The following is a 14,750-nucleotide window of genomic DNA, read 5'->3' as shown; positions in this document are numbered from 1 at the left end:
ATTCAATGGTGCCAAAAAAACAGCTATTGTTTGCCCATTTTACAATGCAAAAGACAGTCCAAAAAAGTGTTGTTTTTTTTTAAATTATTGATATCAATGGAACTGGCTGGTAATACACACATTTTATTATTCCTCAGCTGTTATTAAAAGAGGCTTTCCAACTTTAAAAAAACTTGTCCTGTATCCACAGGATTAGGGACAAGTAAAAGCTTGCAAGGGGTCTGACCTCTGTACCCCCTGGCGATCTCAAGATTAGCCCCGGCTCCTTTGAATACAGCCACAGGTACATCTCTCTCCTGCGGCTCCATAGTGTATGGAGCCGCAGGAGAGAGCAGAGTACAGCACTTGGCTCTTTCCGGCAGCTCCATAGAGAATATATAGAGGCACGGGTCATGTGCGGCACCTGCTGGAACACATACTTTTTTCACCGAGTTTTTTGATGCAGTTGTTTAAAGCAAGTCGCGACCTTGGCATTGAAAACTACACCAAAGTACCAATAACGTATGTGTGAAAGCCGCTTGGCTGTGTCTTTTTTATTCATATATTTTTGTTTTTAAATTATAGAGCTCAGCAGCAATTGATAACATCAATCCAGCGAATGACATGGCAAAATGGAATATCACGTATGGTGAGTAGTAATGAAAATGATGGATGCCATAATTGTTTGGCTAGGTTCATTTTTGAGGTTGTTTACAGTTAAAAAAAACTGCCCAAAAAACTATATAAAACTTAGGGTATGTTCACACAGACATTAAACACACTATTTTGAATGTGGTTTAAAACTGTTTTAGGCAGTGATATGTGCTGTTTTGCACATATCACTGCCTAAAACAGTTTTTCCTGTTGAGTTTAACAGAAAGAGGAAAAATGTGTCAGGAAGAACTGCTTGGCACTAATCAGTGAAGGTCCAATTCTCATACTGTTGTGACGAATGTAAAACTTTTCTGCCAATGCAAATTCATTAGCAGAGGTGCAGTGACCATCCGTTTGCTTTAAAATCCCAAACACAGAAGAGTTTGCGAAAACTGCTGTTTTAGACACGTGACTAGTAATCCCCTGGCTCTTTCTGGCGATGAGCTGCTCTGTAACGTGTCTTAAAGCGACTCTGTACCAAGAATCTGACCCCGCCAAACCACTTGTACCTTCAGATAGCTGCTTTTAATTCAAGTATGTCCTGGGGTCAGTTCTGCAGGTGATGCAGTTATTGTCCTAAAAAACTACTTTTAAACTGGCTTCCCCATGCTGAATGGCCGGGGCTTGGATTGTGTATGCATTAGGCTGGCACAACCTCTCTGTCCCTCCTCTCCGCCCTCTTCATAATTAGTAATGCTCCAGGCAGATTTTCTCCTATTCCTCACCTGTGTTAGCACGTCACATGGGCTGGGTCGTTAAGGCACCTGTGCAATGTTCAGACAGGAGAAAATGTTCCAGTGGCATTCCTAATGATGAAGAGGGTGGGAAGGAGGGACGGAGGGGTGGTGCAAGCTTAATGCATACACAATCTAAGCCCCAGCCGTTGGGCACAGGGCTGCAAGTTTAAAAGTTGTTTTTTAGGACAATAACCTGCTGAACAGACCCCAGGACAGATTTTGGATTAAAAGCAGCTATCCGAAGGTAGTGGTTTGGGGGGTCGGATTGTGAGTACAGTCGCTTTAACGTGTGTAACCCTTGTGCACCTTTGTAGCCAATGTTCACTTCTGTACATTTTTCCACTCAGAACACACTTTTGCCATAGCAGCATGCGAACAGTTCACAAACTGCACAGTTATATTGTAGTTATTGGTCTTTTGTTCCTGGATTGTTTTAGAGCAGGGATGGGGAACCTTTGGCCCTCTAGCTGTTGTAAAACTACAATTCCCATCATGCCTTGACAACCAAATCTAAAGCTTTGGCTGTCCAGCCATGATGGGAATTGTAGTTTTGCAATAGCTGGAGGGTCGAAAGTTCCCCATCTCTTTTTCAAAGTAAACTATAATATACTTGCTTGTATTTCATTTTACTACTAATTGTGTATTTTCCTTGAATTCCTCAATAGAAATCCTGTAGTCGTAATAAAAGAATCACATAATTTATAATGAAAAGAAAAAATTCAGGGGATAAATTGCCATAGATAAAACACCCATAGATAGATAGATAGATAGATAGATAGATAGATAGATAGATAGATTGCTCCCAGAAAAGAAAATGCAATACAAAATTTGTATCTGAGGAGAGAGGGGTTATTCAAAAACATGGCCGCTTTAACTCAGAAACAGCACCACTGTCTCCACTTTGTGTGTGGTTTTGTAGTTCCATTAAAGTGAATGGAGCTTAATTGCAAAACCACACCCAAACAAGACACAAGCGTTGTGCTGTGGCAAAGTTTTTCTAATCCTAAGTAACCCCTTTAAGGCTATGACTGTCAAAATGACGTCCGCTTTTATTGGACGACCGTCATTTAAAGGCATATAGTTATCATTAAATGACTGCCATCCAATAAAAACTGCTGTCATTTCAACGAATGTGGGAACATAAATTTTTAGTTTTTTATACAGTATATATTATTTTCTCCCTAGCCTAAAAAGAATGTTCGTATCATCAGCACTGATCGTTGTAGCTCTCACTTACTCTGGACATCTCTAAATTGCGGCACATGCCGATGTGAAGGTACAGTAGACCATTCATTCCTTTTTTTATGCCTTCACCACTTACTATTGTTTTTGTAAACATGGTAATGCTGTTTTTCCCAGTGTTTTAGCACATGGAACAGTAAAATACCTAAAGACTTGTCGAAAACTTGGGTTTATGAACAGGATCCACATGATTTTTTGTACAATACAGGTCAATGGTATCAGGATGCAACAGAAAAGACACCCTGTTGCTTAATGTCTTAAATAGTTTGTCCCTAAGTTGACATTAAGGCAAGGATATACCATAAATGTCTGATAGATACAGATCCCACCTCTGGTACCTATCTCATGAAGAGGGCCACCCTGCCCTACTAACGGTGACTGTAGGTAGTCATAAAGCCTGTGGATAGGCCATCAATGTTTTCGAAAATGTTAAATTCCTGTAAATATGCAATAACTGGAAAATGTTGTTATGCACCTAATTATTAGGGATGAGCGGCGCTCTATTATCATGCCTTTGATCCCGGCTGCAAAGTTGCGATCCCGCGAATATGCGGCCAGGATATTCCAGGGAATTCAACAGCTATTCCCTGGAATATCCTGGCCGCATATTCCCGTGAGCGCAACTATGCTGCCTGGATCAAAGACATGATGAGAGAGCGAACTGCTTTCGGACCAAAAGTCCGAGCAGTTCACTCATCTCTACTAATTATAAGAAATCCATGAATTTGTCCTCAGAAAAAGCATTGTCTCAGTCAGACTCTCTTTAATGGATGCCTTCAAACACAAACTAATGAGCTCAGCTCCCGAACTCGCTTTATAGAGCTCCTAGGCTTAAATGGCATACTGCCACGTTATTGGTCCTCAAGTTCCAGGTTGCTTATGACGTACTGGCACGTCATGGGTCCTTAAGAGGTTAATAGAGTGGCAGGCATTAGAACACTGAGAGACAATAATAGAGTTGATAAAGAAGTATTTATATCCATTATCAGAGGATTTTAGAGTCGAGTCCAATGGAAGAAGGTTAAAGGGGAGACTTATCAACGTTGTGCCCCTGGCGTACACCAGGGGGAAAGCACAGGTTCTTGCCTTCTTCCTGGCATACACCAGCTGTAACCCCCACTCGCCTAAAGGCGGGGAAGAGGTGTGGCATCCTCCCGTACCAAATTTATCATGATTTACACCCACTCACAGGAATAAAGTATGATACAAATCCACACCTGCTCCCGAACAGGTGTAGCTGTGTCCCGCAATGCCTGCACTAGGCGTAGTGCCAGCTGGCTTTACTAAGAGGTGTATGCCACTTAGGAAAAGAGGGGCAGGGCTTTAATTAAGAATAGCGAGTACGCCAATCTTGATAAATGTTCCCCAAAATGTTAACTATACCGTATGGTGAACGGCATAAAAAATTAACAAAACAAGAATTACTGGTTTAATCTCTTCTGTATATATCTATTTCTTAAGAACCAACTGCGAGTTCCTCACTGGGAAGAAGCTGCCTAACACTAATGCCATACACTCTGGTAACTCACCACAAGATTGGAGTTCCTCGTCCAGTCCTTCTGGTTCCTTCAATCCTTGGAAGAATTCTAAGCGACAAACTATGTGTCAATAAAGACTTCATAAAGTGTGACACTGGTATTTTCTACTTACTTTCATTAATATTTGATGCTACATTATACAGTATATTTTCCTATGATATTCTCATTTTACATGGCTATAGTCACACACAGTCTTGTAGAGTAGAAGCCTGTGCAAAAAGTGTGTGGTGGCACATGGAGTCCCGTCTGCTGCATATGAATTTGTCTTTCACTTTATGATGTTTAGTAGAGCAATTTTTCCCTACAAACATGAAGCCTAAAGGCCCTATTCCACCAACAGATCTGACGACAGATTATCTGCCAAAGATTTGAAGCCAAACCCAGGAACAGACTATAAACAGAGAACAGGTCGTAAAGGAAAGACTGGATTTCTCCTCTTTTCAAATCCACTCCTGGGTTTGGCTTCAAATCTTTGGCAGATAATCTGTCGTCAGATCTGTTGGTGGAATAGGGCCTTAAGGGTGCATATTAGGAAGCGGTACTGGCTATACAGCCGCGGCCCTCCTTGGGCTGAGCAGGAGGCATTGCTATATGGCATTCAACAATCCATACTTTGCACTAAGCTGAGTCTGCATCTGTTCCCCTTGACTTATTACTTACAGTGTAGGTCTAATTCTACATTGTCAGACTCCGCCATGCAGGTATAAAGGTCGATAGTCCAGCATCTCCCCTAAGCTCTTTCCATTTAGGTATCTGGACCCTGCTCAACAAATTCCTAATGTACACTTATTATAGGAAATGCACATATAATGCTATTTCCTTCAATTTAGTAGATCAGGCAGGCTTCAATTTCCCCCAAAAAAATTGACATCATGACCCCGTCGATATACCTGAAGAGTCCAGCAGGGGGCGCAGTGCATGCATAAGTATAGAAGTAGAAGTCTATGTAGAAAGTATATGGAGTGAAATCATGCCTGATCTACTTAATTGAGGTAATTAGCACTATATGTGCATTTCCCATAATTAGTGTAAATTAGGAATTTGTCTAACTTTGCTTATCAAATAATAAATTTAAAAAGTGATGCTCCTTTAAGCATGCTAAACAATGTGAAAAAAATACCACACAAAAAAAAAACAACAAACTGCAGCCAGTGATTGGGGAGTCCTGTAGGTACAGCATGTCAAAAGAACCAGGAAGCACCTGAGAACAGGGAGCATGCACTTATGGTGGGGGATTGAGGCAAGAGAGTATGGTTTCTTTTTTATTTTAAAGCTTCTTTAACATAAATTCACTGGAATGCTATATTCATATGTTCACATTTTCTCATCAAAATATACATTGTCATTTTAGAGTGCTTGACAGATGCTGAATATGCCACAAGATACCAGCGTGGAGACATTATAGGTGAAAAGGAGGGAGAAGTCACACGCTGCTGTTTCACTAGACAAAATGTTGAAGCAGTAGCCCAGCAGGTGAGTCAATGGCTATAATTATCAGTAAAAAAAAATACTACTGTCCTCAATAGATGTCATATTATATTTTTATTCTTTTTTTTATAATGCAGAATGCACACTGCCTTTTAGAACTTGGACTCTCCTGTTTATCTGCTCTAATTCGTGTTGGAACATATCCTATCATATTACATATCCCACTAAATGAAAAGAATACTAAAAAATTAAAGTAAGTATCTTTTGTTGTATGTCCACAAATTAACTTTAGCAGTATACTGTTATGAATGGTAGATACACACTTCAATAGCTGGTACAGCGATGGTCATGCTGGCCTGCAATTACTAAATGTCCTTCCCCAGCTTTACTGACCAACGTCAGATATTTCTTAGTCAGTTCACATTTGGGTGGAGGAAGTGCATGGCAGTACACTGCACCCGGTTCTCACTCTTTCTATACATCTACATAGGTAGATTAGAGAAAGAGAGAGATTAAACAACTGTGTCCTCTTTACCCTATACTACTCAGGAGAAACTGTTTTCCTACCCTTGGCCAGGTGACCACTGATTGGTGTGATGTCAGTGGTGGGTGGGGTTACAGATGAGGTGTTATAGCTTACCTGACAACAGAAGAGTTAAAGATCATGGGATTTCTTTCTGAATGGAGGGGGAGGACAGAACAGTCAAGACAGAGTGGACCATAAAGTGAGGAATTTCAGCAGTTTCAGGGAGTTCCAATTCATAAAATAGAAGCCTAATACAAATAAGCTTAGATTATAGATGGGGATTGAACAGGGTTAAATCTTTCTTAACCAGAGTACCCCATTAAGAGCAGCATTTGATACGCCAGTCTTATAGTGCGTTTACACAGACAGATTTATCTGACAGATTTTTTAAGCCAAAGCCAGAAATGGATTTGAAAAGAGGAGAAATGTCAGTCTTTCCTTTATGACCTGTTCTCTGTGTAGTCTGTTCCTGGCTTTGGCTTCAAAGATCTGTCAGATAAATCTCTGTGTAAACGCACCATAATTAGCTGGGTTCACACTACGTATATTTCAGTCAGTATTGTGGTCCTCATAATGCAACCAAAACCAGGAGTGGATTAAAAACACAGAAAGGATCTGTTGAATGTTGAAATTGAGTGGATGGCCGCCATTTAATGGCAAATATTTGCTGTTATTTTAGAACAACGGCTGTTATATTGAAATAATGGCAGTTATTTTCTGTTATATGGCAGCCATCCACTCAATTTCAACATTGTGTGAACAGATCCTTTGTTTGTTTTTAATCCACTCCTGGTTTTGGTTGCAATACTGACTGAAATATACTGACTGAAATATACGTAGTGTGAACGCAGCCTAAGGCTGTGTTTACACATAAATTAAGTGTGAACCACAGGTGAGGACTCCAGCACTCCGAATGGTGATAGTTAAAACATAACTTTAATTTTTCTAGTTAAAAAACTAAGGTGCAAACATACAGATCGAAGCGTTTGATGCTATTGCGCTTAACCCTTTGAGGACCAGGCCCAAAATGACCCAGTGGACCGTGCAAATTTTGATCTTAGTGTTTTCGTTTTTTCCCTCCTCCCCTTCTAAGAGCTCTAGCACTCTCAGTTTTCTATCTACAAGCCATGTAAGTGCTTGTTTTTTACAGGAATAGTTGTACTTTGTAGTGGCGTCATTCGTTTTACCATAACATGTATGATGGAATTCCAAATATATTATTTATGAAGATATAAATAGGTGAAATCGTAAAAAAGAATGCAATATGGTAACTTTTGGGGGGTTCCTGTGTCTACGTAATACACTATATGGTAACAGCGACATGACACTATTATTCTATAGGTCAGCCCGAACACAACCATATGCAGGTTACACAGATTCTCTAATGTTATATATATATATTTTTTTATGAAATCCTTTTTTTTTGGCAATTAAATATTAATAAAATGGGCCTATTGTGACACTTATAACGGTTTTATTTTTTCACCTACGGGGCTGTATGGGGTGTCATTTATTCCGCCATGATCTCTAGTTTTTATTAATACCATATTTGTGAAGATCGGACGTTTTGATCACTTTTTATTGATTTTTTAAAATATATAATGTAACATAAAATCGGTAATCCGCGCACTTTTTCCCCTCTTTTCGTGTACGCCGTTCGCAATGACGCTTGTCATATTTTAATAGATCGGACAATTACGCACGCTACGGTATATTATATGTTTATCTATTTATTTATTTTTATATGTTTTATTTATATTATGGGAAAGGGGGGTGATTTCAACTTTTATTGGGGGAGTGGTTTTGGGGTAGTGTAATAGTGTTTTGAACTTTTTTTTTTTTTTACACATTTGAAGTCCCTTTGGGGGACTTTTACATCCAGTACTTGGATTTTTACACTGACCATTGCTATGCCATAGGCATAGCATTGATCAGTGTTATCGGCGATCTGCTCAATGAGCCTGCCTGTGCAGTCTCAGTGCAGCAGATCGCCGATCGGACCGCACAGAGGCAGGTAAGAGACCTCCGGCGGTCCGTTTCAACGATCGGGACCCCCCTGTCACTTGCACTTAAACGCCGGCGTTTAAGGGGTTAATGACACCCAGCAGCGCGATCGCTGCAGCGTGTCATTACCGGTGAGGTCCCGGCTGCTCACTGCAGCCGGCCCCCACCTGCTATGAAGCGTCCAGGGTCGTCTTGGGACAGACTTCCATGACGTAACCCTACGTCCAGGGTCGTCTAGGGGTTAATCATGTTCACTAAGGTTACAAACACACTTGGCGGGTCTGCAGCGAGTCTCCTTGCTGCGTATTTGCAGCGAGACTCGCTGCAGATCCCGGCCCTATACTTTTAATGTTAGACAAAATCGCAGCAGGGATGTACATCCCTGCTGTGAGTTTGTCCCCAGCCCGCCCCGTTAACCTCCCGTCCGCCGGAGCATATACTTTACCTGATCCCGGCTTGCTTCGGCGGTTCCCGGAGTCTTCAGCAAGCCGGAGCCGGGATCAGGTAAAGTATATGCTCGCTCCGGTGCCCGCCCGCAGCCCCGGCCGTCTGATCACCCCCCCGCAGCCCCGGCCGTCTGATCACCCCCCCGCAGCCCCGGCCGTCTGATCACCCCCCGGCAGCCCTGGCCGTCTGATCACCCCCCCGCAGCCCCGATCGCCCGCCCGCAGCCCCGGCCGTCTGATCCCTCCCCCCCCCGCAGCCCCGATCGCCCACCCGCAGCCCCGGCCATCTGATCAAACCCCCCCACAGCCCCGATCGCTCCCCTGCAGACCCGGCTGCAGGTGGGCGATCGGGGCTGCGGGGGGGGGTGATCAGACGGCCGGGGCTGCGGGGGGGTGATCAGATGGCCGGGGCTGCGGGGGGGTGATCAGACGTCCGGGGCTGCGGGCGGGCACTGGAGCGAGCATATACTTTACCTGATCCCGGCTCCGGCTTGCTGAAGACTCCGGGAACCGCCGAAGCAAGCCGGAGCCGGGATTAGGTAAAGTATATGCTCCGGCGGACGGGGGGTTAACGGGGCGGGCTGGGGACATACTCGCAGCAGGGATGTACATCCCTGCTGCGATTTTGTCTAACATTGAAAGTATAGGGCCGGGATCTGCAGCGAGTCTCGCTGCAAATACGCAGCAAGGAGACTCGCTGCAGACCCGCCAAGTGTGTTTGTAGCCTTACAGTGTTTCCGTTAGTCTTTGGGTATTTTTCAACCAAAATCAGGAGTGGAACAGACAGGGCAAAACTATTATGGAAAGATGTGAACAGCTTCTGCTTTTAAACACTCCTGGTTTTGGTTTAAAAAAGACTGATGGAAATATGTGTGAACATAGCCTTAGGGTAAATTCACACGGACGGATCCGCAGCGGATTTTACACAGCAAATTTGCAGCAAAATCCACTACGGGTCCTATGAGGATACATTCTTGCTGTGGGATTTACATCCCGCTGAAAGTGTGTACGTAGCAGCGCCATTAACCCCCTGCCAGCTGGAACATACTTTACCTCCTCCCCGCTCCAGCTTACTTTGGGGGCTTTCGGCATCTTCACGTCCCATTCAGCCAATCACTGGCTGCGGCAGGGCAGCGCACTGATTGGATGAGTGGGACGTCAAGCCGAGAACCCCCGAAGCAAGCCAGAGCAGGGAGGAGGTAAAGTATGCTCCGACCGACGGGGGAGTTAATGGTGCTGTCACTTGCAGCGGTATTTACATCCTACTGGAAGTATGTATGTGACAGCACCATTAACTCCCCCGTCGGTCGGAGCATACTTTACCTCCTCCCTGCTCTGGCTTGCTTCAGGGGTTCTCGGCTTGACGTCCCACTCATCCAATCAGTGCGCTGCCCTGCCGCAGCCAATGATTGGCTGAATGGGACGTGAAGATGCCGAGAGCCCCCAAAGTAAGCTGGAGCGGGGAGGAGGTAAAGTATGCTCCGACCGACGGGGGAGTTAATGGTGCTGTCACATACATACTTCCAGTAGGATGTAAATACCGCTGCGAGTATGTATCCTCATTGAAAGTCATCAGCATAGGATCCACAGCGGATTTCGCTGTGAATTCGTAGCGTATGAATTTACCCTTAAAAAGAAACAATCACCACTATTGCACTTATGTAGGCAGTAGAAATGTCCGATAGATGTAGTAATCTTATAAGCTTATGCTGCACTTACACAGAGCGATCAAACGATTAACGATTTCAAAGTAACAATGTGTTTTTCATAACGATCAGCGTTTAGACGGAACAATATATCGTTTGGAAAATTCGTTATTATGATCGTTTTAAGATCGCTTAAGCCTAATATCTCACACAGGGTAAATCGGTGAAAGACTGTTTACACTAAGCGATCGGTGAATTTGTAGCGAATGACCAACGACGATTTGGGAACATGTTGAAAGATCAAAATGAACGATTTTTCGCTTGTCGTTTAATCGTTCGCTGTGTTTACACAAGCTGATTATCGCTCAAATGCGATCGTTATCGTGAAAATTTGAACGATAATCGTTCTGTGTAAATGCAGCATATAAGTACTTTGTATTTTTCATGTATCAACAGTGATAGCTCTTCCTGAATCTTTTTGTAGAAAAACACGGCAGTGGTGGGGAAAATGTGAAGACCTGTTACTGGAGTGCGCTCAGAGGGAGGAAGCGGAGCTGGATTCCCTGCCCTGTTTGTACAGCACTGTGTATCCTGATAGCTGGAGTGACACAGACTCTCTACTTTGTGCAGTAAAGGATGCAATCTTGGATGAACAAAAGCGAATTATTTGGTTAGAAAATCAACCTTGCTAATCTTAAAAAAGAAGAGTGTAAAGGAAAGTGGCGCATGTCATTAGTTAACCATATTATTTTCATTGTTGACACCTTTAAATACACTATTTTATTTTATTCTTAAAATGTACAGATTTTACTGTAAAATTTTATTTAAAATTTATAGTATTAAAAATGTTTTTATGGCCAAATAAAAGTTTATTTGGTAATAAATCAGCGTAGAAGATTGTTCAGGACATGAGAGAAGGGGAGACTGAGCTTCCGATAGCAAGATTAAACATACACTTTAATTCCCTAATACAGAATGCATAGAAATATTGAAGATTGTTAGACGAAAATGAACACATAGTCTGCCCTTTTTTTTTTTATTATTATTATCTTAGGATAGATATATGTTTATCCCAGGCATGTTTACATTCAGTCACTTTACATTTACCAACCACATCTGCTGGAGGTTTGTTCCAAGCATCTACTACTCTTTCAGTAAAGTAATAAATAATTCCATACATGTATGATGCAGTGCCTTAAAGTGATACTTTCACCCCCTCACTCTTTCTGTGGTCCTGTGCACCACGCACAAGCTTAGATGCTGCACTTTTGATATACAATGGTGCCTTGGATTATGAGCATAATTCGTTCCGGGACTGTGCTTGTAATCAAAATCCACTCTTAAACCAAAGCAAATTTTCCTATAAGAAATCATTGGAATGTGGACAATTGGTTCCACCCCCAAAAAATAATAATTAAAAAAAATTCTAAATACCATGTAAAACAAATGAAATAACAATTAAAACAGCTGAATATGTCATATTATAAGTTACCGTATAGCAATCAACATGTGGAGTATAACGTATAGTAAGTGCATGAACCTGAAAAAACAGCAGCAGTAGAGTAGTTCAACAGGCTAGAATTGAGAAGCAGAGCTGCTGTCAAAGGTCTGTGAGTGGTCACATGACAGCAGTGGGAAAGGGGGGGTGTTCAGCATGGACCAATCAGGAAGCGAGAATGAATGAGCTGTGCAGGAGGACAGTGACAGAGACTTTTCTATACAGCAGTGTGAATGGCTGAGTGTAAGTGCAGGCACATTATAGCAGCAGTGTGTATAGCTGAGTGTAAGTGCAGGTGCATTATAACAGCAGTGTGAAGCCAAGATTCAGAAGCACAGCTGTGCATTATAATAGCTGTAAAGCCTAAATTCCGAAGTTTGTATACCTTTGTATACTTTATAATAGATTTAATAGATTTCTCGGTACTTGGTCAAGTGAAAAATGCTTTTTATCGTTGGTGGATTGTGCCACTTGGACGGGTGTTCACGTCCGCCGTGCCACTTCACCCCGCCCACATCAGTGTCGTAGGCCCCTCCATGACGTCTTTGGTGTCTAGGCTCGCCCGCTCGGTGGCCATTGAAATGGCCGGCCTAGAGGTCTAGGCCCCACCCCCTCTAGGTTGTTTCATTCCAATGGCTGACAAGGGGGCGGGACCTATACACTTGACATTATGGAGGGGCCTGCAGAACCAATGTGGCCAGGGCAAAGTGGCACAGTGGTCATAAAGCCCCGCCCAGGTGGCACAGTCCACCAACGATAAAAAGCATTTTTTTTACTGGAGCAAGCACCAAGAAACCTATTATAAAGTAAAGTATGAAGACTGCAGAATTTAGGCTTTACAGCTGTGTAAAGAAGTCCTTATATAGAAATGGGGTGTCACTTTAATTTCATTGGTGGACAGTGCCACCTAGGTATGGCTTCATGGCAGTTGGCCACTCTACCCACCTCGGAGATGGAGCCGATTTTCCATGTGGATTGTGCGAAGAATAAAGGGGAGTAAGGGGGGGTGACAGTAACACTTTAACACATACTTCTGTACATCTATGCATTCTGCATAACTGCCACTACCTAATGTGCTGGTGTCACCTGTGCTGGATCCCAGCTGTTACTCATAACAGGGACACACAGCAACTGTCAGGACTGTAGCTGCAGAACAATCCTAACAGTTAACCCTTTAAATGCTGCTTATTGTGACTGCAGCATGTAACAAGGTGGCAGAGGGAGAAATCTCCCTCCATTCCCTCCCTCTATTCTGTGAAACGATCGCAAAGTGATATGGCAGCCCCTGCATGAATGGTAATTTGAATTGCAGGCACCTTTTTGTGTGACTGCAATTCAATTAGCCATTGACCTCAGTACAATGTACGGCCGTGAGAACAGCCATACATTGTGTCAACAGACTGTAAAAAACGGCCGTTGTTCAGTCTGCTGGACGGAAATAATTTACATGTCAATTATCTCCACACCCGTAGGTGAACAGTGGCTTTTGTGCAATACATTGTATGTACAGTGGCTGATGTTCCTCATAGGACTGAACACAATGTATTCTTTTTTTACAACAATGGCCATTCTTGTCAAAAAAAGAATACTGTGTGAACATAGCCTAGCACCAGTGAAAATGCAGATGAATCCTGCAAAAAACAAGGTCAGTGGAAAAATGTAAAAAAAAAAAAAGACTCAGAATATGGCAATGCACAAAAAAAAAAACATTTTAAAAAAGTATATAAGTAAGGTATTCAACTTCTCATTTGTACGACATGGTGAATACCTTTAGGGTACAAACCCACTTGCCGTATCTGCAGCGAGTCTCCTTGCTGCGTTTTTATCATTACATTATGGAAAATAATGAACTTTAGCACTATATGCAAATTTTTTGAGAAGGACTTGTATACTGTAAACCAAAATGGTACAAAAAAATATAAATTCATCCCACAAAAAACAAGCCCTCACAGATCTCCAATGGTGAAAAAATCTTTAATTGGATGTGATTGCTATAATATATCCTGAACAAACGGTAGTCCCAAAATCCACTAGGTGCTCCTCTATGTTTGAAATATAGCATTCAAGGGCCACATGCAGAATATTTCTAAAAATGTCACAATTAGGAGGAAAAATGTTAAGTTGCATTTCATAACATTTGCTGGACTACAGAATAGATTGAATAAAATTGAAATTTTCAATTCTGTCTCCACTCTGCTTTGATTTTTGTGAAACACCAGAAAGGGAACACAGATGGGGTCATGTGATCTGATGTACTATTATTAAAGGGGAACTCTGGATAAGAATAACTTGTTTTCTATTAAAAGTACATTAAAAGATAAATATATGCGTCTATACAATGTATTACCGTATCTGTACGGTTCTGACATACTGGTAGCTAATAGAAATCCGGGAAGTGAAAAAAATGGCCCCTGTGCAAATCCACTTTATCTTCTGCTCCTTCTGCTCTCCCCCCCCCTTAGGAGACAAATCTTCCATGCCTCTGTCTCACATTGTGTTTGCTGAGATCAGGCTGATGATGCAGACAGGGGGCAGAGCGTGATCTCCCAGGAGGCTTGGCTGGATCCCCCAATCCCCTGAGTGATTCACCATCTCTGACAAGCCAGAAGCAGGTGTTGCACTGATTTCTCTAATTGAGCAGAAGTGTGCAGTGAAATTAAGGCTGTGTTCACACATGTTGGAGTGTCATTGCAGTACTGCAGTGTATTCACAAAAATGATGCAGTAGCACAAGTAAATTATGCTAAACGGCAGAGAGGATCAGAGCCTTATTGTGGGGCTTAACTTCAAAGATAAAAGATGCTTGATCATAATATGTGCGTGGAAATGAAAAGAAAAAAAATTAAAAAAATACTTTACTTTATACAGCATGCTCTGTGGTGTTACAGGTAGAGAATACAGTGTGCTGTGTGGTGTTATAGGTAGAGAATACAGCGTGCTGTGTGGGACCACAATGAAATCATAAATTACTGCAAATAATTCAGTAACACAATGAAACTGCAATGTGTGAACACAGCCTAGATGTTCTGCAACAGCTATGGGCAGGGAATAGG

The 14,750-nt window shown here is 42.4% G+C and overlaps 1 protein-coding gene across 6 annotated transcripts in view; it reads left to right on the top strand.

The window, feature by feature from the left end:
• The window catches only part of CARD14 (caspase recruitment domain family member 14), an 86,799-nt gene extending 74,405 nt beyond the window's left edge, over positions 1-12,394 (top strand). For 4 of the 6 annotated variants that reach the window (XM_069952255.1, XM_069952256.1, XM_069952257.1 and 1 more), the window contains 6 exons: positions 565-628; positions 2,556-2,646; positions 4,074-4,247; positions 5,502-5,623; positions 5,716-5,831; positions 10,685-12,394. In XM_069952255.1, the coding sequence (XP_069808356.1) occupies positions 565-628; positions 2,556-2,646; positions 4,074-4,247; positions 5,502-5,623; positions 5,716-5,831; positions 10,685-10,892 (775 nt within the window). In that variant the 3' untranslated portion in view covers positions 10,893-12,394. Of the gene's footprint in view, positions 1-564; positions 629-2,555; positions 2,647-4,073; positions 4,248-5,501; positions 5,624-5,715; positions 5,832-10,656 lie in introns of those variants that run through there. The other 2 variants (XM_069952259.1, XM_069952260.1) reach the window with 2 other exon arrangements.
• Positions 12,395-14,750: the final 2,356 nt, after the last annotated feature.

Source organism: Dendropsophus ebraccatus, chromosome 14 (genome assembly GCF_027789765.1).
Source record: "Dendropsophus ebraccatus isolate aDenEbr1 chromosome 14, aDenEbr1.pat, whole genome shotgun sequence".
Lineage (NCBI taxonomy): Eukaryota > Metazoa > Chordata > Amphibia > Anura > Hylidae > Dendropsophus > Dendropsophus ebraccatus.
This window is presented reverse-complemented; position numbering and strand designations above follow the sequence as displayed.